At 46.3% G+C, this 20,798-nt stretch overlaps 1 protein-coding gene across 1 annotated transcript; it reads right to left on the bottom strand.

Annotated features, from left to right (window-relative positions):
• Nucleotides 1-19,854: 19,854 nt before the first annotated feature.
• Nucleotides 19,855-20,538, bottom strand: LOC147991681 (uncharacterized; the record flags this gene model as incomplete). The annotated part of the gene is made up of 1 exon (XM_087538766.1): nt 19,855-20,538. A coding segment is annotated over one exon (633 nt), but the record flags the coding sequence as incomplete, so codon positions are not given.
• Between the last annotated feature and the right edge of the window lie 260 nt (nt 20,539-20,798).

The following is a 20,798-nucleotide window of genomic DNA, read 5'->3' as shown; positions in this document are numbered from 1 at the left end:
TAACAGCATTTCGGGCATCAAGATGAACTCAAATGAAAATGATGCAATGAGATGAAATGATATACTCTCTGAGATGAACATTTTGATATGCTATATGCCCAAAAGGGAGCTACGGATGAGGAGTTACGACATGATGAACATGAGCAAATAATTAGGGTTTCGGGAAAAAAAGTCAACCGATCCAATTTCTAGATCTGGATCCGGTGGCACGCTTCACGAGGTTCACCGGAACTGTAGCTGTAGGTCACCGGAGATGGCCGGAGTCGTCGGGGCGGCCGGATCCGAGGGAGTGGGAGGCGCAGGCGGGGTCGGCCGGCACCGGGGCGCTCGTCGGCGTCGAGGGGCGGCGTCCCCCGGCGGAAACGGCGCGGCCGGAGTGGATGAGGCGGTGGCCGGCGATGGTGAGCTCCAGCCGACGCGGGCATCGGCGCGGCGGAGGAAGAGGGCTCGGGCGGCGGCGCTCCCAGGCACGCGGGCGGCGAACGGCGGCTGGGCCGCGGGGGCCCGCACGGGCCTAGCGGGCCGGCGGCGGGAGCGGCGATGTGGGGCGGTTCCTGCCACGTGGCAGCGCGGGATTGGCGGCGGTGGATCGGGCGGACATTGTCCGGCGCACGGGGAGAAGCGGGGCTAGGGTTTCGGGGAAGAAGGAGAACCGGATTTCGGAGGGGGTCTTTAAATAGAGGTAGAGGGAGCTAGGAGTGTCCAAATGAGGTGCGGTTTTCGGCCACGTGATCGTGATCGAACGCTCTAGATGATGGAGAGGGTTTTGGTGGGTTTTGGGCCAAAATGGAGAGGTGTTGGGCTGCAACACACACGAGGCCTTTTCGGTCCCTCGGTTAACCGTTGGAGTATCAAACGAAGTCCAAATGGTACGAAACTTGACAGGCGGTCTACCGGTAGTAAACCAAGGCCCCTTGGCAAGTCTCGGTCCAATCCGGAAATGCTTAATCCCCACACACGAAAGAAAGGTAGAAATGACCACCGGAGGAGAACGAAGCGCCAGAATGCAAAACGGACAACGGGGAAAATGCTCGAATGCATGAGATGAACACGTATGCAAATGCAATGCACATGATGACATGATATGAGATGCATGACAATGATAACAACACACGGAGACAAAAACCCGAACCCGAGAAAATAAAATAACTTAACGCCGGAAACGGAAAGAGTTGGAGTACATAATGGGTAAATCATATCCGGGGTGTTACAACACTCCACCACTACGAGAGGATCTCGTCCCGAGATCTAGGACTGAAAGAACGCCGGGTATTCAGAACGGGGGTGATCCTCGCGTTCCCAGGTAGCTTCACAGTCGGAATGGTGTGACCACTTGACTTTGAGGAATTTGATTGACTTGTTGCGAGTATTGCGTTCAGTCTCTTCCAGAATAGCAACGGGGTGCTCACGATAAGAGAGATCTTCTTGGAGCTCAATGTCCTCGAAGTTGACGGTGCGGTCAGGAGTCTTGAAGCACTTTCTGAGCTGAGAGACATGGAACACGTCATGAACATTTGCAAAGTTTGAAGGAAGCTCGAGTTGATAGGCGAGATCGCCTCTCTTGCTGACAATCTTGAAAGGTCCCACGTATCTAGGGGCAAGCTTCCCTTTGATACCGAAGCGACGAGTACCCTTCATTGGGGAGACGCGGAGGTAAACATGATCTCCGATCTCGAAAGCCAAATCACGGTGCTTACTATCATAGTAGCTCTTCTGGCAAGATTGGGCTGCTTTGAGGTTATCTCGAATGACTTTGCGCATTTCCTCTGCCTCTGTGATTAAGTCATTTCCCAAAAGCTGACGTTCACCGGTTTCAGACCAGTTGAGAGGGGTACGGCACTTCCTGCCATACAGAATTTCAAATGGGGCCTTGCCCGAACTTGCTTGAAAACTGTTGTTGTAGGAGAATTCAGCATAAGGAAGACAATCCTCCCACTTCATGCCGAAGGAGATCACACAAGCCCTGAGCATATCTTCAAGAATCTGGTTGACACGCTCGACTTGACCGCTAGTTTGCGGATGGAAAGCTGTGCTGAAGCAGATGTTGGTGCCCATGGCCTTCTGAAAAGAATCCCAAAACTTGGAGGTAAAGATGCCGCCATGGTCTGAAGAGATCACTTGTGGAATACCGTGCAGAGAGACAATTCGAGAGGTATAGAGCTCCGCCAATTGAGCTGCAGTGATTGACTCTTTGATAGGCAGAAAGTGAGCCACTTTAGTGAGTTTGTCGATGACAACGAATATAGCATCATTGCCATGTTTGGACTTTGGAAACCCAGTCACAAAGTCCATCTCAATGTGGTCAAACTTCCATTCTGGAATGGCAAGAGGTTGGAGGAGACCCGCTGGCCTTTGGTGTTCTGCCTTCACTCTTCTGCAGACATCACACTCATTCACGAATTGAGCAATCTCGCACTTCATTCGAGTCCACCAATAATCCTGCTTAAGGTCCTGATACATCTTCATGCTCCCAGGGTGAATGGAGAGGAGAGAATTGTGAGCCTCGTTCATGATCACTTTACGAAGGCCACCTTTGGGCACAACAATACGATCCTCGAAGAAGAGAGTATCCTTGTCATCAAGGCGGTAGCACTTGTACTTGGGTTGACTCTTGGCAATCCCAATCTTCACCTTCTTCACCATAGCATCAAGAAGCTGAGCTTGGCGAATCTGGTCTTCCAAGGTAGGAGAGACTTGAAGGTTGGTGAGGAAACCTTGAGGAACAACTTGTAGATTAAGTTTGCGGAAAGCTTCACAAAGCTCGGGTTGATAAGGCTTGAGAATCAGGCTGTTGCAATAAGCCTTCCTGCTCAATGCGTCAGCAATCACATTGGCCTTGCCTGGAGTATACTCGATACTCGGATTATACTCTTGAATCATTTCAACCCATCGAGTCTGCCTGAGGTTGAGATTAGGCTGAGTGAAGATGTACTTGAGACTCTTGTGATCAGTGAAAATGTCCACTTTTCTTCCCAATAAGAGATGTCTCCAAGTCAAAAGAGCATGCCCAACTGCCGCCAACTCGAGATCATGAGTGGGGTAGTTCTTCTCATTGGGCTTCAACTGGCGAGAGGTATAAGCCACCACTTTCTTCTCTTGCATCAACACTGCGCCAAGACCTTGGAGAGAGGCATCACAAAAGACCTCGTACGGCTTGGATTCATCAGGAGGAGTCAGAACTGGAGCAGTGACCAATTTCTCTTTCAAAGTGTTGAAAGCAATGTCACACTCCGGAGACCAAACGTACTTGACGTGCTTCTGGAGAAGATTTGAGAGAGGCTTCGCGATCTTAGAAAAGTTTTCAACGAATCTTCGACAATAGCTTGCGAGACCGAGGAAGCTATGGAGTTGCTTCACGTTCTGAGGAGGTTCCCAATTCACAATTGCAGACACCTTCTCAGGATTCACCGCAATGCCCTTGGCAGAGATGATATGACCAAGATAAAGAACCTCATCGAGCCAAAATTCGCACTTGGAGAACTTGGCGTAGAACTTGTGTTCCCTGAGCTTATCGAGCACCAAACACAAGTGCTTGGCATGATCTTCCTTGTTCTTCGAAAAGACTAGAATGTCGTTGAGATAGACCAAAACGAAGTCATTGGTGTAGGCGTTGAAGATGAAATTCATCATGCAAGAGAAAGTCGGAGAAGCGTTGACGAGGCCAAAAGACATGACAGTGTATTCATATGACCCATAGCTTGTCCTGAAAGCCGTCTTGGGAATATCTTGCTCACGGATTCGAATCTGATGATAACCCATACGGAGATCAAGCTTGGAGAATACTTGGGCACCTTTGAGTTGTTCGAATAGCTCGTTGATGTTGGGAAGTGGGTATTTGTTCTTGATGGTCTTCTTGTTCAATGGACGGTAATCAACACAAAGTCGGTCCGTTCCATCCTTCTTCTTCACAAAAATAACACCACAACCCCACGGAGAAGAACTAGGTCGGATGAGGCCCATTCTCTCTTGAACATCGAGTTGCTTCTTCAGCTCCTTCAACTCTTCAGGTCCGAGCTTGTAAGGACACTTGCACACTGGTTCCGTACCAGGCTCAAGATCGATGACGAATTCAACTGGCCGGTGCGGAGGCATTCTTGGAAGCTCTTCTGGAAAGATGTCTTGATATTCACAAACAACTGGAATCTTCGAGATAGCATCCAGTTCACCATTCTCATTGAGAGAAAATAGACGGATAGTATTATCCCGAGCGGCAAAGATAATTATATCCTCAGAAGAATGAGTCAATTGAATCTGCCTGGCTGCACAATCAAGCTGAGCCTTGTGCTTAGAAAGCCAATCCATCCCGAGAATAAGATCAATATCCGAGTTACCAAGAACCATTGGAGAAGCTAGAAACTTGAAATCACCCATCATGATAGAAATATCCGGAACCATCATACTAGAACTCAGATGCTTAGCCGGAGAGACGACTTGCATAGCTCTAGCTAATGCCTTAGTACTAAAAAATTTCTCCGATGCAAATGGAAATGACATGAAGGAATGCGATGCACCAGAGTCAAAAAGTACTTTTGCAGGAACATCGTTAACAGGAAGGTTACCCATGATGACATCTGACGAGTCCTCTGCCTGAGCTGCGTTCATCAAGTTGACCTTGGCGTGCTTGGGGTTATGCATGACCACAGCTGTACTTGCCGATCTCACAGGAGGAGGAGGGGGAAGACGCCTCTGATTGAAGCACTTGTTGGCATAGTGACCCTTCTGTTGGCACTTGTTGCACGTGACCTCTGAAAGCGGACGGTGATACGGAGCACTTGATCTTGGAGCTTGAGACGAAGTCTTGTTCTGAAAGCCAGGGTTGGGTGGGTGGGAAGATCCACTGCCACCTTTGCTCTTCTACTGATACGGCTGACGGAACGAAGGAGGAGGAAGCCAATACTTCTGCTGCTTGGCCACTTGAGAAGAAGAAGAAGGAGTAGCATCTCTGACTCGCTTCTTGGAAGCATCACACCTCAGTTGAGCGGCCTCTTGCTTCAATGCCATGTTGTAGAACTCATCGTACCTCAAGGGCTCAAAGAGAACAAGAGCTAGCTGAATTTCTTCTCTGAGACCACCCCTGAACTGGTATATCATGCTCTTCTCATCAGGGACGTCCTGCTTAGCGAAGCAGGCGAGCTTCTGAAACAACTTGTTGTAGTCATAGACAGACAAAGAGCCTTGCTTCAGGTTGCGGAATTCCTCACGCTTGCTCTCAACCACGCTCTGAGGAATATGATGAGCTTTGAAGTCTTGACGGAATTTATCCCAGGTAATCGCACGGCCTCCTCTAGAATCCTTGTACTGTTGGAACCATTCTGCAGCTTGATCTTTGAGTTGGAAGGATGCGAACTTGACAAAGTCCTCAGGCCTGACGTTACTACACTCGAAATGCTTGCACAGATCCACGAGCCAATCGTCAACATCAGTTGCCTCAACACAATTGCTGAAAGTCTTTGGCCCATTAGCAAGGAACTGGTTGAGTGTAGCAAAGTGATTCTGATTGTTGCCTTGGTTGCCTTGGTTCGCTTGATTGCGCTCTTGAAGAATTTGCATGATCAACTGTGTGTTTGCATTGGTCGCGGCCATCACAGCTTGCCATGCCTCCGGAGGAGGAGGAGGTGGCGGCGGATCTTGATTCTGATTCTGATTGGTGCTCTTAGCGGGAGCCATCCTGAAGAGGGTGACAACCGTTAGCACATTGACAGATAAAATGAAGCTGACTCAAACGGGTTGAAATTACAACATATAGTCTTCACATCCGAACAAAATGAACGAATGCATTCCACTTGAAATGGTCACATATCCATAAATTGAGAAGCCACTTAGAATTTAGGTAGAGGAATAAATCAACAAGGTACGGATCAAGAACGAATACTCGGTAAGAAATCCCAATCTCAAACCAAATATCCGTGGAAGAAGAACTAGAGCTACAAGAATTCCCACCTATGAAACTCCCGAACCTTTCCGGTTATGCAATCAGGTGTTAGGGATACAGGGGAAGCATAATATCTCACCCAAATCTAGCAAATCCTACATCCAGCTGTATCCATCCTTCAACACATAACCGAGAAAAACTTCGGAAACCATCTACCTCAACCTTCGAAAAGCATCCGTTATACTAGTTATGGTGATACTCCGGAACTCCCGCCCCAGTACTGGGTGGCGTCGAGGTTATCTCACCAACGAACTGCATAAAAGAGATTTTCGATGTCGGCGTACTAAACTCAGATTCCAGAATTGCAATGATAAAATTGTGACGACAACACCTCGGAGCTCAACTCCCCGGGACACTGCCACAACCCCTAAAGACAGGAGGCACCGAGAACAATGTTCTCGTCACAAAACCATCGGAATGATTCCAAGATACCCGCGTGATCCTAAAAAAAATTTAGTGAAATTTGGGAAGAGAAGAGTCAAAACTCTACGTCAGGATGCCTTACCAGAGCGATGAGGAGACTGGGGAGTAAAAAGAATTCCTAAACTCTCCGATATATAATTCCTAAATGACTCAAAACATTTTTTCTAGACTCAACTCGGCTGCTAAAAAACGATCAAGCAATGGGGCTCCTAAGGTCGGGGAATGCTCTGATTACCAACTTGTAACGCCCTCGTTGCGGCTATAGCTCCCATGTGTCGAGGCACGACTTAGAGACATAACCGCATTGAAAGCAATGTCGCAAGTTAGGCAATCTTCACAACATCCCATGTAATAAAGATAATAAAAGGGGAGATACATAGTTGGCTTACACTCTCCACGTCAATCAAAGTACATAAATAGCATTACAACATTCAAACACTCATGGCCCGACTACGGCGCCAAAATAAAAGATAACCCAACATGCGACACGGTCCCGATCGCCCCAAGTGGGCACCACTACTGATCATCGGGGAAAGACACGTAGTATCGGCGTGAGTCCTCGTCGAACTCCCACTTGAGCTCAAGCGCGTCATCTGGAACGGAGTCATCAGGCCCTGCATCTGGTTTGGAAGTAATCTGTGAGCCACAGGGACTTAGCAATCTCACACCCTCGCGATCAAGACTATTCAAGCTTATAGGTAAGGCAAGGTGAATATGTGGAGCTGCAGCAAGCGACTAGCATATATGGTGGCTAACCTGTTCGCAAAAGAGAGCGAGAAGAGGAGGCAAAGCGCGAATGAGTAACTAGAGGGCAACCTGCGGCAAGCATTACTCCAACACCGTGTTCACTTCCCGGACTCCGCCGAGAAGAGACCATCACGGTAACTCACACAGTTGATTCATTTTAATTAAGTTAAGGTTCAAGTTATCTACAACCGGACATTAACAAATTCCCACCTGCCATAACCGCGGGCACGGCTTTCGAAAGTTCAAATCCCTGCAGGGGAGTCCCAACTTAGCCCATGACAAGCTCTCACGGTCAACGAAGGAATAGACCTCCTCCCGAGACATTCCGATCAGACTCGGTATCCCGGTTCTACAAGACACTTCGACAAGTTAAAACAAATCCAGCAACACCGCCCGAATGTGCCGACAAATCCCGATAGGAGCTGCACATATCTCGTTCTCAAGGCACACTCAGATGAGACTAGCTACGAGTAAAACCAACCCTCAAGTTGCCCCGAGGTGGCCCCGCAGGCAGCTCAGTCGGACCAACACTCAGAGGAGCACTGGCCCGGGGGGGTTTAAATAAGATGACCCTCGGGCTCCGAAAACCCAAGGGAAAAAGAGGCTAGGTGGCAAATGGTAAAACCAAGGTTGGGCATTGCTGGAAAAGCTTTAATCAAGGCGAACTATCAAGGGGTTCCCATTATCACCCAACCGCGTAAGGAACGCAAAAATCCGGGAACATAACACCGATATGACGGAAACTAGGGCGGCAAGAGTGGAACAAAACACTAGGCGAGAGGCCGAGCCTTCCACCCTTTACCAAGTATATAGATGCATTAAGATAACAAGGCAATATAGTGATATCCCAACAAGTAAATAATGTTCCAACAAGGAACGGTCTCCAATCTTCACCTGCAACTAGCAACGCTACAAGAGGGGCTGAGCAAAGCGGTAACATAGCCAATCAACGGTTGCTAGGACATGGTGGGTTAGAGGTTTGACGTGGCAATTTGGGAGGCATGATAAGCAAGTGGTAGGCATCGTAGCATAGGCATAGCAAGAGAGCGAGCATCTAGCAAAGCAAAGATAGTAGTGATTTCGAGGGTATGATCATCTTGCCTGCAAAGTTGTCAGAGATGACTGGATCCTCGAAAGCAAACTCAACGGGCTCCTCGTTAGCGAACTCGTCTCCCGGCTCTACCCAAACAAGACAAACAAGCAACAAGGACACAATCAACCACGTGCAAACTCAAACAACATGATGCAAACATGGTATGCTATGCGGGATGCAATATGGGATGCATATGAAAGATTTGACAAGGAATGCATGAACCTGGCCTCAACTTGGAAATCCAAGTGTGCCACTGGAAATATGAGATGAAATCGCTTGAAAGCGATATAAAGATCACCGGAATCGGAGTTACGGTTTGGAAATGGCAAGCAATTCAAATATGACCACGTTCTGCGATTTACAGCAAGTAACCATCTAAATGCAACAAGATGAACATGCTACAGTCCCCAAACATGGCATCAAAATACATGGCAGGGATCCATTCATGATGCTTAACAAAAGACTAGCACTGAGCTACGTCCAATTCATCCATTAACAGGTTCAAACAAGCATGGCAAAAATGCATTTGGTAAACAGATTTCAGACTTAGTGAAATTAACACTTGTCTGGAATTTCAGATCAGATAGCACTCTTTGGAGCATGAAAACTATATGCTACAGGACCTGAACATGGCAAAGTAAAGCATGGCATGGAGCTACTCAAAGAGCTTAACAAAAGTCCCTTAATTACCTTGAGCCAAAAGGGATCATAAAATACATTTGCAAGCATGTGAACATGGCAAAAACATAATCAGTTCTCAGACTTAGTGAAAACTGGAGCATGCTGAAACAGATATCAAGGAGGCATGTTTACGAGCTCGATGCACTCACTACAGAGCAAGTCATGATAATCTAAGCATACACCCATCAAGAAAACACAAAATACAAGCTAGACATGGCAAAAATAATAGCATAGCATGCACGGATCAACTACAACATCCTCGGCAAAATTGCTAACAAGTAGACAATCTGCCCAGATTCACGAAATGACAAAAGTAGAGCTCGATTGACTCAAGCTAGGGTGCTCCATAATTGCAAACAAAGACATGGATGGATAGAGCACTACAAGATAAACAAAACATCCTTACTGATCATCCTCAAAAGAGGCACAGATCACTAGGAAACAACATGAACATATGGCATATTGAGATAAACAGTCCAAGGACTTAGTGGAAATGCTAAGTCCCTGAAATCAGCATTAACGAATGCACCACTTTGCAAGCTTGTGCTAGTCACCACACACATCGCAAAAATACATGGCTTGCACCTCTGGATAGATGGCAAAACATATAACAAAACTCATGAAGAGCTCAGGGGCATATCATGCACACAATAATCATGGCAAAAATGACAAATAGCTAAATGGAGCAACAGATCTGACAATTATCTCAAATAACACTCTTCTAACAGCATTTCGGGCATCAAGATGAACTCAAATGAAAATGATGCAATGAGATGAAATGATGTACTCTCTGAGATGAACATTTTGATATGCTATATGCCCAAAATGGAGCTACGGATGAGGAGTTATGACATGATGAACATGAGCAAATAATTAGGGTTTCGGGAAAAAAAAGTCAACCGATCCAATTTCCAGATCTGGATCCGGTGGCACGCTTCATGAGGTTCGCCGGAACTATAGCTGTAGGTCGCCGGAGATGGCCGAAGTCGTCGGGGCAGCCGGATCCGAGGGAGTGGGAGGCGAAGCCGGGGTCGGCCGGCACCGGGGCGCTCGCCGGCGTCGAGGGGCGGCGTCCCCCGGCGGAAACGGCGCGGCCGGAATGGATGAGGCGGTGGCCGGCGCTGGTGAGCTCTGGCCGGCGCGGGCGTCGGCGCGGCGGAGGAAGAGGGCTCGGGCGGCGGTGCTCCCAGGCGCGCGGGCGGCGAACGGCGGCTGGGCCGCGGGGGCCCCGCACGGGCCTTGCGGGCCGGCAGCGGGAGCGGCGATGTGGGGCGGTTCCTGCCACGTGGCAGCGCGGGATTGGCGGCGGCGGATCAGGCGGACGTTGTCCGGTGTCGGCGGACACGTCCGGCACGCGGGGAGAAGCGGGGCTAGTGTTTCGGGGAAGAAGGAGATCCGGATTTCGGAGGGGGTCTTTAAATAGAGGTAGAGAGAGCTAGGAGTGTCCAAATGAGGTGCGGTTTTCGGCCATGCGATCGTGATCGAACGCTCTAGATGATGGAGAGGGTTTTGGTGGGTTTTGGGCCAAAATGGAGAGGTGTTGGGCTGCAACACACACGAGGCCTTTTCGGTCCCTCGGTTAACCGTTGGAGTATCAAACGAAGTCCAAATGGTACGAAACTTGACAGGCGGTCTACCGGTAGTAAACCAAGGCCGCTTGGCAAGTCTCGGTCCAATCCGGAAATGCTTAATCCCCACACACGAAAGAAAGGTAGAAATGACCGCCGAAGGAGAACGAAGCACCGGAATGCAAAACGGACAACGGGGAAAATGCTCGAATGCATGAGATGAACACGTATGCAAATGCAATGCACATGATGACATGATATGAGATGCATGACAACGATAACAACACACGGAGACAAAAACCCGAACCCGAGAAAATAAAATAACTTAACGCCGGAAACGGCAAGAGTTGGAGTACATAATGGGTAAATCATATCCGGGGTGTTACAGCAGGGCTCTGGGCGGTGGGCCAGTGGGGCGGCGGGGTGGTGGGGCGGCAGCGGCGGGTGGTGGGGGCGGTGTGCGGTGGTCATCAGGGAGGGAGAGAACAGAGATGGATAGGGGTCAGGGTGGGGGCGCGGCCGTTTGTTAAGTCAACTGTTTGTCGTCCTCCTCTTCTTTGCCATCTGCCTACTTGTTCTTTGTCGTCTGCTAGCAGACGGCAAAGAGGCGGCCGTTAGGGTTAGCCAACGCAGCTCATTAGTGGGGCCCACCTCCCTCTTTGTCGTCTGCCATATGCTCTTTGCCGTCAGCTGGCAGGCGGCAAAGAAAGGACTGACGGCAAAAATTGTCTTTGCCATGAGTCATTTCTTTGCCGTCCGCTTATGCTAAGCTGACAGCAAAGACAGTCTTTGTCGTCAGCTGGCTGACGGCAAAGAGCAAGCAGATAGCAAATATACTATTTCCAGTAGTGTATCTTATAATATTGAACAACCATTGTTCTCTGACTAATAAGAATAACTGTCATTTATCGAACATGATCCAGAGATAATGTTCTTACATAACTTTGGAACAAACTAACAATTACTTAGTTCTAAAATCAATCATGAAGGTAATTTCAAAGACATGACACTGACGGCTTGATCAGCGATCCCATCACCATTCTCGACATGCATCACAACTTCATTTCTTCTCAGCTCTCTAACATTCAATAGTACATGCATCGTGTTGCAAATGTTAGCAATAGATCCGATATCAAATTCCCATGACTCGGAATTTTCGGTGAGTAGAATATCAATAACATTAACTTGTATAACTTTTATACCTTTACCAGAAGATGTGTTCTTCTTATCTGTTAGATATTTCAAGCAATTTCTTTTCCAGTGTCATTTCCCTTTGTAGTAGAAACATATAGTCTCGCAAGAAACTCCACCCTCGTTCCTTTTGGTGTTGTTTTTTCTATTGAAACTTCTATTTTTTTCACCATCAACTTTTGTTGGTTCTGCAACCCTATTTGTTTTGGTCTTGAGCATCGCTTCATAAAGTGAGGTAAGGATCAAATCATTTTCTGGAGTCTTTGGAAAATCTATTTCCATTCCATGAATACTATCATAATAGTCTGCAAGTTTGACACCTTGCTCACTAACTTTAGCTATCTTGCACTCTTCCAATGCTTCGGTCATCTCATGAACTTCAGTTGGATCTTTGTGATACATAACTTCAAGTGCCTCAGCAATTTTCGTAGTACTGAATTGTTCATAAAGTTTATGTAACACTTGATTCATGCATGATAGAATAATACTTTTGACAACACTGAAATCATTCTTGCGAGATAAAAAACACATTGATGACATCTTGAGACGCTCCAAGCATCGGGTAGTCACCAAGTGGTTGATCCATCACATATTCTTTCTTAGCACTCCTCATAACATATCTCAGAGTGTGGATCCAATCCTCATATAAAAACTGCAAGGTAGCAAGTAACAAAAGTCAGCACAAACGGTATTTCAATGCTTAGAAACAAGGCCTAGGGTTCATACTTTCACTAGTGCAATCTCTCAACAGTGTTAACATAATTGAATCACATAACAATCCCTTAACGTGCGACAAAGAGTCACTCCAAAGTTCTTATCTAGCGGAGAACATAATATGTAATTGTTTGTAGGGTACAAAACCACCTCAAAGTTATGCTTTCTGGTCAATCTATTGATCTATTCCTGTAAGTGTCACAAATAGCCCTAGAGTTCGTACTAAAATAACACCATATGGTACACATCAACCAACTCTAATGTCACCTAAATACTCTAATGTCACCACAAGTATCCTGAGTTGATTATTCGATATGCATCAAACAACTTCAAATTCATAATATTCAATCCAGCACAAAGAACTTCAAAGAGTACCCCCAAGATTTCTACCGGAGAAAGTAGGACGAAAATGTGCATCAACCCCTATGCATAGATTACCCCAATGTCACCTCAGGAATCCACGAGTTTAGTGGCAAAATATATATCAAGTGAACCAATAGAACACCCCATTGTCACCATGGGTATTCATATGCAAGACATACATCAAGTTTTATCAAATCCATAAAAGTTTTCAATCCGATAATAGTGAAACCTCAAAGGTAAATACTCAATTCATCACAAAAACATAGAGAGGGATAAACACCATATGATCCAACTATATTAACAAAGCTCATGGTAGAGAGAGAGAGCTCAAACACATAGCTACTAGTACATACCCTCAGCCCCGAGGGTGAACTACTCCCTCTTTGTCATGGAGACCGCCGGGATGATGAAGATGGCCCCCGGTGATGATTTCCCCATCCAGCAGGGTGGCAAAGAAGGCCTCCAGATGAGATCGCTTCGGTACAGAGGCTTGCAGCAGCACATCGGAAGTTCTAGGTTTATTTCTAGGGTTTTTGGTATTTATAGAAATTTTTGGCGTTGGTTTCACATCAAGGGGGCCCACGAGGGAGCGACAAGCCTGCTCCACGTGCCGTGGGGGGAGGGTGCGCCCCCAGGCTTGTTGCTTCCTCGTGAGGCTTCTTGTCCTTCCTCAAAGCTTTGGGGGGTCTCTTTTGGTCCACAAAAAATCACCGTAAATTTTCAGCCCATTCGGAAAACTTCTATTTCTGCACAAAAAATAACACCACGGTAGTTCTGCTAAAAACAACATCAGTCCAGATTAGTTCCATTCAAATCATATCAAAATCATATAAAATTGTTGTAAACATGGCATGAATACTTCATAAATTATAGATATGTTGGAGACTTATCATATACCTGTCGAAAAGGACGTGTAGGGAACACAAGGGCCCTATTGGTTAATTTCACACTACTAGGAAAAGGGCTAGTAATGGCACACCAGTTTTGCCCACTAATGGTGCATTGCTGGTGCGCCATTAGTATCACGCCACTAGTATTTCTTACTAATGGCGCACCACCGGTGCGCCATTAGTATTTGGTATACTAATGGCGCACCGAGCAGTGCGCCATTAGTATAGAACACCATGCGCCATTAGTATGCCTCCCAGGGGGCCATATTTAACCATGTGATTTGGCATACTAATGGCGCACTGTTCGGTGATACGCCATTAGTGTGATTATAACAGTGCGCCATTAGTGTCTTATGTGGTGCGCCACTAGTATGAATATTAGGGATTTTTTTCATTTCTGATATTTTCACAGGTTAAAAAATATTAGAGATAACATACAACACAGATCTGCTTAGCTTACATACAGGGGGCCATATGTAACGATGTTACCTGTGTCCACCAGATCATATCCAACACACAAGTTTCATCATATATACATACATAGCCAACACATAGTTCCATCGTTACATATTACAAAAGTTTCACAATGTTCATTCAACACCGTTATCCATCAATTCACAAAAGTTTCACATTGATACAAAATAAAAACACAAATGGAAAAGAAGCACTCCATCCATGCAAGCTTCCGTGAATTAAATCAAATCTGCAAAATGATAAACAAGAAGTTAGAAGAAGAAGAAGAAGAAGAAGAAGAAGAAGAAGACTAGAAGAAGAATAAGAAGAAGACTATAAGCTTATTATGTAAACTTGATCATTTTGTGCTAACATAAGTAATTTTGGAGCTAACCTATAGGAAACTAAGCATATAAGCTCTAAGTTAGCATATTAGAGCCAACTTAAGTAAAATGAAGCTAACCTATGTCATTTTGGATAATAAGAAGAATAAGAAGAAGACTATAAGCTTATTATGTAAACTTGATCATTTTGTGCTAACATAAGTAATTTTGGAGCTAATATATAGGAAACTAAGCATATAAGCTCTAAGTTAGCATATTAGAGCCAACTTAGGTAAAATGAAGCTAACCTATGTCATTTTGGATAAGAAGAAGAATAAGAAGAAGACTATAAGCTTATTATGTAAACTTGATCATTTTGTGCTAACATAAGTAATTTTGGAGCTAACCTATAGGAAACTAAGCATATAAGCTCTAAGTTAGCATATTAGAGCCAACTTAGGTAAAATGAAGCTAACATATGTCATTTTGGATAAGAAGAAGAATAAGAAGAAGACTATAAGCTTATTATGTAAACTTGATCATTTTGTGCTAACATAAGTAATTTTGGAGCTAACCTATAGGAAACTAAGCATATTAGAGATAAATAGCTAACTAAGTATATATATATATCATTTTGGAGATCTGACATACCTGACATAGTTCAGTTCTCATTGTTCTTCTCCTTCTCCTTCCTCAGCCTGATGCGCCAAGAGCGGCGAGGCGGTGGAGGCAGTGGAGGCAGCTGTGGGATGTAGTCTTCTACCACAATTGGCGTGGTCATGTCGCCCAGCTGTGGGATCGCCGGCGCCACCCCCGGTGCGTGGTAATTGTCAGGCACCACTACCATCGCGAGGCCACCCTCAGCCACCACCATCTCTTGACCATGGTCAGCCACCACCATCTCTTGCCCATGGTCAGCCACCACCATCTCTTGCCCATGGTCAGCCACCACCATCTCTTGCACCTGGTCAGCCACCACCATCTCTTGCCCTTGGTCAGCCACCACCAATGCTAGGTCATCCTCAGCCTGATGCCCATCGTCATCCTGCAGCTCCTCATCCCCACTCTGCTCCTATTCTCCCCCACTCCAGTCCGGATCATCCTTCTTGTTGTCTTCGCTGCTGCCAGAATCATTGTTGTTTTCGCTAAGGCCAGAATTGTTGTTGCTTTTGCTACAGCCATAATCGCTGTTGCTTTGGCTGTAGCCAGTGTCGCTGCTGCTGCTCCCATTACCTGTCCAAATGCAACAATGACCGTTAACAATCGATGTGAGACAAAGCCAAATATGGAGGAATAAGAAGAGGCAGAACGCACTGGCATCTTCGTCTTCAGCGTAGCGCATGCGACACATAGTCTTGTTGAAAACCTTCACGATGAGCATTGTGGCGTCATCGTCGTACCTCAAGAGAAGAAAGTACCCGGTCCGCAAGTCGTAGGCACTGTAGAACTTCTCCCAGCCACGGCACAGGTACATGTGGCCCTCCTCGATCACCAACTCCACGTCCCACAGCCTGCGAACCCCGCTGCCGGCCTGTCGGAGCTTCACATTATCTGGCGGATCTTCACCCAGCATCTTCATAAAAGCGTTAGGCAGCCTCTGCAATTTGGGACAAGGAGTGATGTAGCAAACAACAGAGTTATCATAATGAGATGGGTGAAGGGGAGATCTCTCGTTTTATATATCTGCCTCGTGGCTGATACTGAAGAAGAAAGTATGATAGTGAAGAACTCGAAAGCATCCAACTCGTACTCCGGTGAGGCAGAGCGGCGGTGGCTGCTTCCCCCCATCTCTGATAAGCAGCAGAAGAGACCAATTAGTACCCTTACAACATTATAGCAGCATAAATTTTGAGCAGAAGATAATCAACATTAGTCGCAAGTACCCCATATGTCCTATTTTTAGCAAAGTCATGCTAAAATTCACGGAAAATTTCAGCATGACCTTTGCTGAAAATAGGACATATGGAGTACCCGAATTTGCCAGAACGGAAGTTAATCGACATTCCGGCAAACTCAAGGGCCTCTCGGGGACAAAACCCAGCAAACTAGCAAGATGATCATCATCTTTGCAAGTCATTACTTATCAAATACAAAAGAAGGAACAATTTATTTGTGACATAGTTGGCCCATACAGAAGAAGCAACACCCTACCCTAGCCTAAAAACAAGTGAAGTTTCACCCTTATAAGAACAACTTTATAACATCAGAGAAGTTGCTATGTTTTTTCTACTGCTAGGAAAAACATCACTCATTGGAAATGAAAATCTCAGTACCAGCATTTTGAACTTTGAAATGAAATACAGTAGTAGTATTAGTAGTATATGGAGTAGTATCTTGTCTAGTAGTAGTATTAGTTGTATATGGAGTAGCAAGTTTTGCCTCAGAGACAGCAAAAGCTATGTTTTTTCTCAATTCAGATAGCTAAGTGGAAAACCAAGTCAAGTTCTGATAATCCATCTAATCTAATGAAATCTGAACTCAACCTGATCATGGTTCATGCCCTCAGACACATCAGCACCTCAAGAATTCCATGAAAAAAATGAAAAGGACCAAGACAATCACCACACAAGTGATGAAAGCACTATCGAATCATGTTAAAGCTAACCTCTACTTTTGACCCTCAACTATAACAACCGCATGCAGTACAGAGAAGTGTTGATGCAGGCATCAAACATTATAATGGCTGAATTTGATCTACTCCAATAATTTTCTCAAGTTACATGATTAACAAGCTTGGGCTTAGCAGTAATATTCTGAGAAAATATTTTCTTGAAGCCTGAACAACTGGCTTTCCTTTTTAAAAACAGAACCAAAACTATGACACAATCACTTGACAACATCTATTGACTACATTAGATGGATAAATTCCATATGTTGTGGAAGACCACCCTCAAGCAGACTGCTTATGACCATGGCTCCTAAATGGATAAGCATTTGGCGAGAAGACATTGTGGACAACAATATTTAGAAGCATACCTTAAGTAATATTCTTAACTATATCATCATCTTATGAAATATTATAGTGTGGTGGCTGTTCTAGAAAATGCAGCAATATTGTAAACATAACTTTTAGACAAGCTAGAGAAAGAGATGAATGGATGAAAATGACACCCTCACTATTTTAAATTTAATAGAAACCACACAGGAGTTACCATCCCCAAATCTTCTTTTTTATTTATGGTCAAGTAATTGCTGAAATATTTGAAACAGAGGCCAACATTGCACCACCATTCACTGACAAACCATTAGAGCATGTGAACAACAAATTCAGAGAAACTCTCTTTGGCACACAAATTCAGAGCATTGTGAACAACTGAATGTCCTATCATGACATGGCAACGAACTAACAAAAATTGCGTGTTCTACCAGCACACCATTAGCACAAAATTTTCTCTAATCTTACTGGACACAAAAAATTTCTTCAGTGTGTCCAGTGCATTTTTTCAGTGTGTCCAAATCTTGCAGGTACCAAGTACTCCAATGCACATGGAGTACTAATTATTCATGTTTGCTAGGCACTACTCCCACAATTTTTTGAACCTAATTTGACCTACATTCGAGAGGGATTTGACCTAAACCTAGCAAAAGAGAGAAGAAGAGGGCATGGCCGGGAGGGAGGAGAGGAGGAAGAGAGGAGAAGAGAGGCAGAGGGAGGAGGGTTACCTGACCATGATGAGGTGGTGGCCGGAGCGGAGACAACAGAGGGCGGAGACGGCGAGCTTGGGGGAGGCGGGGATAGACGGCGGGAAGGTCGCGGGCCTCCTCTCCTGGTGGACGTGGGGCCTCCTCTCCTGGTGGAACTCGGGGTGAGGCGGCTCCGAGGTGAGGGAGGCGGCGCTCGGGGGGAGGCGGGGCTCGGGGGGAGGCGGCGAAGGGGAGAGGGAGGCGGTGGGGGCGCGTGGGCGGCTGCGGCGAGGTTAGGTCGAGTGGGGGGATCTGGCGAGGGAGGGAGAGAGGCCAGAAGGGAACAGGTGGAGTGGGGGAGGGTTAGCAATGGCGCACCTCCCCCTGGTGCGCCATAAGTACGACGATAGCAATGGCGCACCACCCCCAGGTGCGCCATTAGTACAATTTTTTTGTTATAGTTCGAGCACTCAGGTTATATTCCACCTAACCGTATCCGAAACAGAACACACACACTAGCTCGACTGGTCAGCATGCAGCACACACACTGGGAGGTCCTGGGTTCGATTCGCACGCTCCCCAATTTTTGTTTTTATGCATTTTTTTTCTTTGCACATATCTTTTTATGCATGCATCCAAATATAACATGTCACATATGCTAGATGCTCAAAATTTCATGTAGAAAAATAATATGCAGTTTGTTGCCATGTTAACAACATTTAAAATGTTGTTTGATATTTATTTGTGTTTAAATATGTTCAAACTTGTTTAAATCATAACTAAATATCCATAGCTCAAAATTTGACAAACTTTATATACTTTTGGGAGTAACATATATGCGGTGGCTCGTCGGCGGCGGTGGAGCGGGGGAGGGTGCGGGGGGTGCTCGTCGGCGGCGATGGAGCGGGGGCGGGTGCGGGGGGTGCTCGTCGGCGGCGGTGAAGCGGGGGAGGGTGCGGGGGGTGCTCGTCGGCGGCGGTGGAGCGGGGGCGGGTGCGGGGGTGCTCGTCGGCGGTGGTGGAGCGGGGGAGGGTGCGGGGGGTGCTCGTCGGCGGCGGTGGAGCGGGGGCGGGTGCGGGGGGTGCTCGTCGGCGGCGGTGGAATGGGGGCGGGTGCGGGGGGTGCTCGTCGGCGGCGGTGGAGCGGGGGCGGGTGCGGGGGTGCTCGTCGGCGGTGGTGGAGCGGGGACGGGTGCGGGGGGTGCTCGTCGGCGGCGGTGGAGCGGGGGAGGGTGCACCACACATACATGTGCCATTAGTAGTTTTGCAAAAAAGTATTAAAAATAATTTTTATACTAATGGCGCACCGTGGCACAGTGCGTCATTACTAGTTTGAACTAGTAATAGCGCACTATGCGACAGTGCGCCATTAGTAGTTTTGCAAAAAAGTAAAAAAAAAAAAGAATACAGTAGTGGCGCACTCAACGGTTGGTGCGTCATTAGTAGTTCTAACTACTAATGGCGCACTTTGCCCGGATGTGCCATTAGTATGTTTGAAAAAATGAAAAAAAAAGCATTTTGTTACTAGTGGCGCACCTTGTGCCTGGTGCGCCATTAGTGTCTTACACATTAATGGTGTATCTTCATGTAGTGCGCCATTAGTAAATAGTAGTGGCGCACCACTTCTCTGATGCGTTATTAGTGGCAATTTCATCTTTAGCCCTTTTTCTAGTAGTGTCAATAAGATCAGAAAGACAAAGAACACTATATACCTAGGTCCAGGCCCCATTGGGGTTATTCAAAGGGTCGTGCTAATGTAAATGTGATATAAAGTAGCTCGCGGGAGAGTACTCGCCGAGATGATTTTTTTTTTGAACAACAAAGAGCGCCAGAGGCGCCAAATTCCATTCAGCTCAACAACATAATACAGCGTTTATTACAATGCCCTGCAGTAGTGTAGCAGACTAAAGAGCAAGCAAAATAGGACAACAGTTTGAGGAATGAGCTGATTTAGAGCATACATAAATAGATTGGTCAAGGCGTCGCCTTCGAAACTGTTTTGCACAGTTGTGTGCCACACCATTGAGCTCCCTCTTGATATAAAATACCTGTACTAAATCTGCACGAGTGGCTTGGAGAAAACCTGCAATTATATCTCTAGTGTCCCAACGCATCAGTGGATGGTCCAACTTCCTGGCGGCCGCCACCCTCGCGAGAACCTGGTTGTCAGTAAGGAAAGTTGGGCATTGAATCTGAAGAATATGCGCCAAAGTTGCCGCCAGCAGAAGAGCTTTAGCTTCTGCCTGAAAGGCTGAAGATGCTTGCGGTGCCGATGCTTGTATCATGATGGTGTAATCCCTGCCAGCAAGGTTGCTCCTGATGTATACCCCAATGCCAGTGGCCTGAAGACAATCCGCACCTGAAATATCCCTGCACTTCCAAGAAGCATCAGCAAAGATAAAGCAGCCAGGGATACTCCTGTCAGTGGAGATGGTCGATGCTTGCGTAGACACCACCCGCTCCAGCAAAGGGGTTTTGAGCTGCTTCTCTTGCAACTTTGCATTGACAGGATCAACCAATTCGAGATTGACTAAAAGCACCTACGCATTGATGTTAATCTGATAAGGCTCTCCTTTTTTCCTGTCGAACAACATATCATTTCTAGACTTCCAAATGCACCACATGAAATTGAGTATATTCATCAAGGAACCGTGTCGATGATTCATATTTAGTAAATTCAAAATGATCTCAGATAACGAGTTGCAATTTTGGATAAGGATATCGGTACGAATGAACCAGGGCTCCAAGAACCAAGCTGCTTTGACAAAAGGGCAAGTGAAAAAGAGGTGTACATCAT

The sequence above is a fragment of the Triticum urartu genome, chromosome 1A, assembly GCF_056163025.1.
Source record: "Triticum urartu cultivar PI428250 chromosome 1A, HENAU_Tu73, whole genome shotgun sequence".
Lineage (NCBI taxonomy): Eukaryota > Viridiplantae > Streptophyta > Magnoliopsida > Poales > Poaceae > Triticum > Triticum urartu.
The sequence above is the reverse complement of the archived record's forward strand: the minus strand, read 5'-3'. Positions and strand labels throughout refer to the sequence as shown.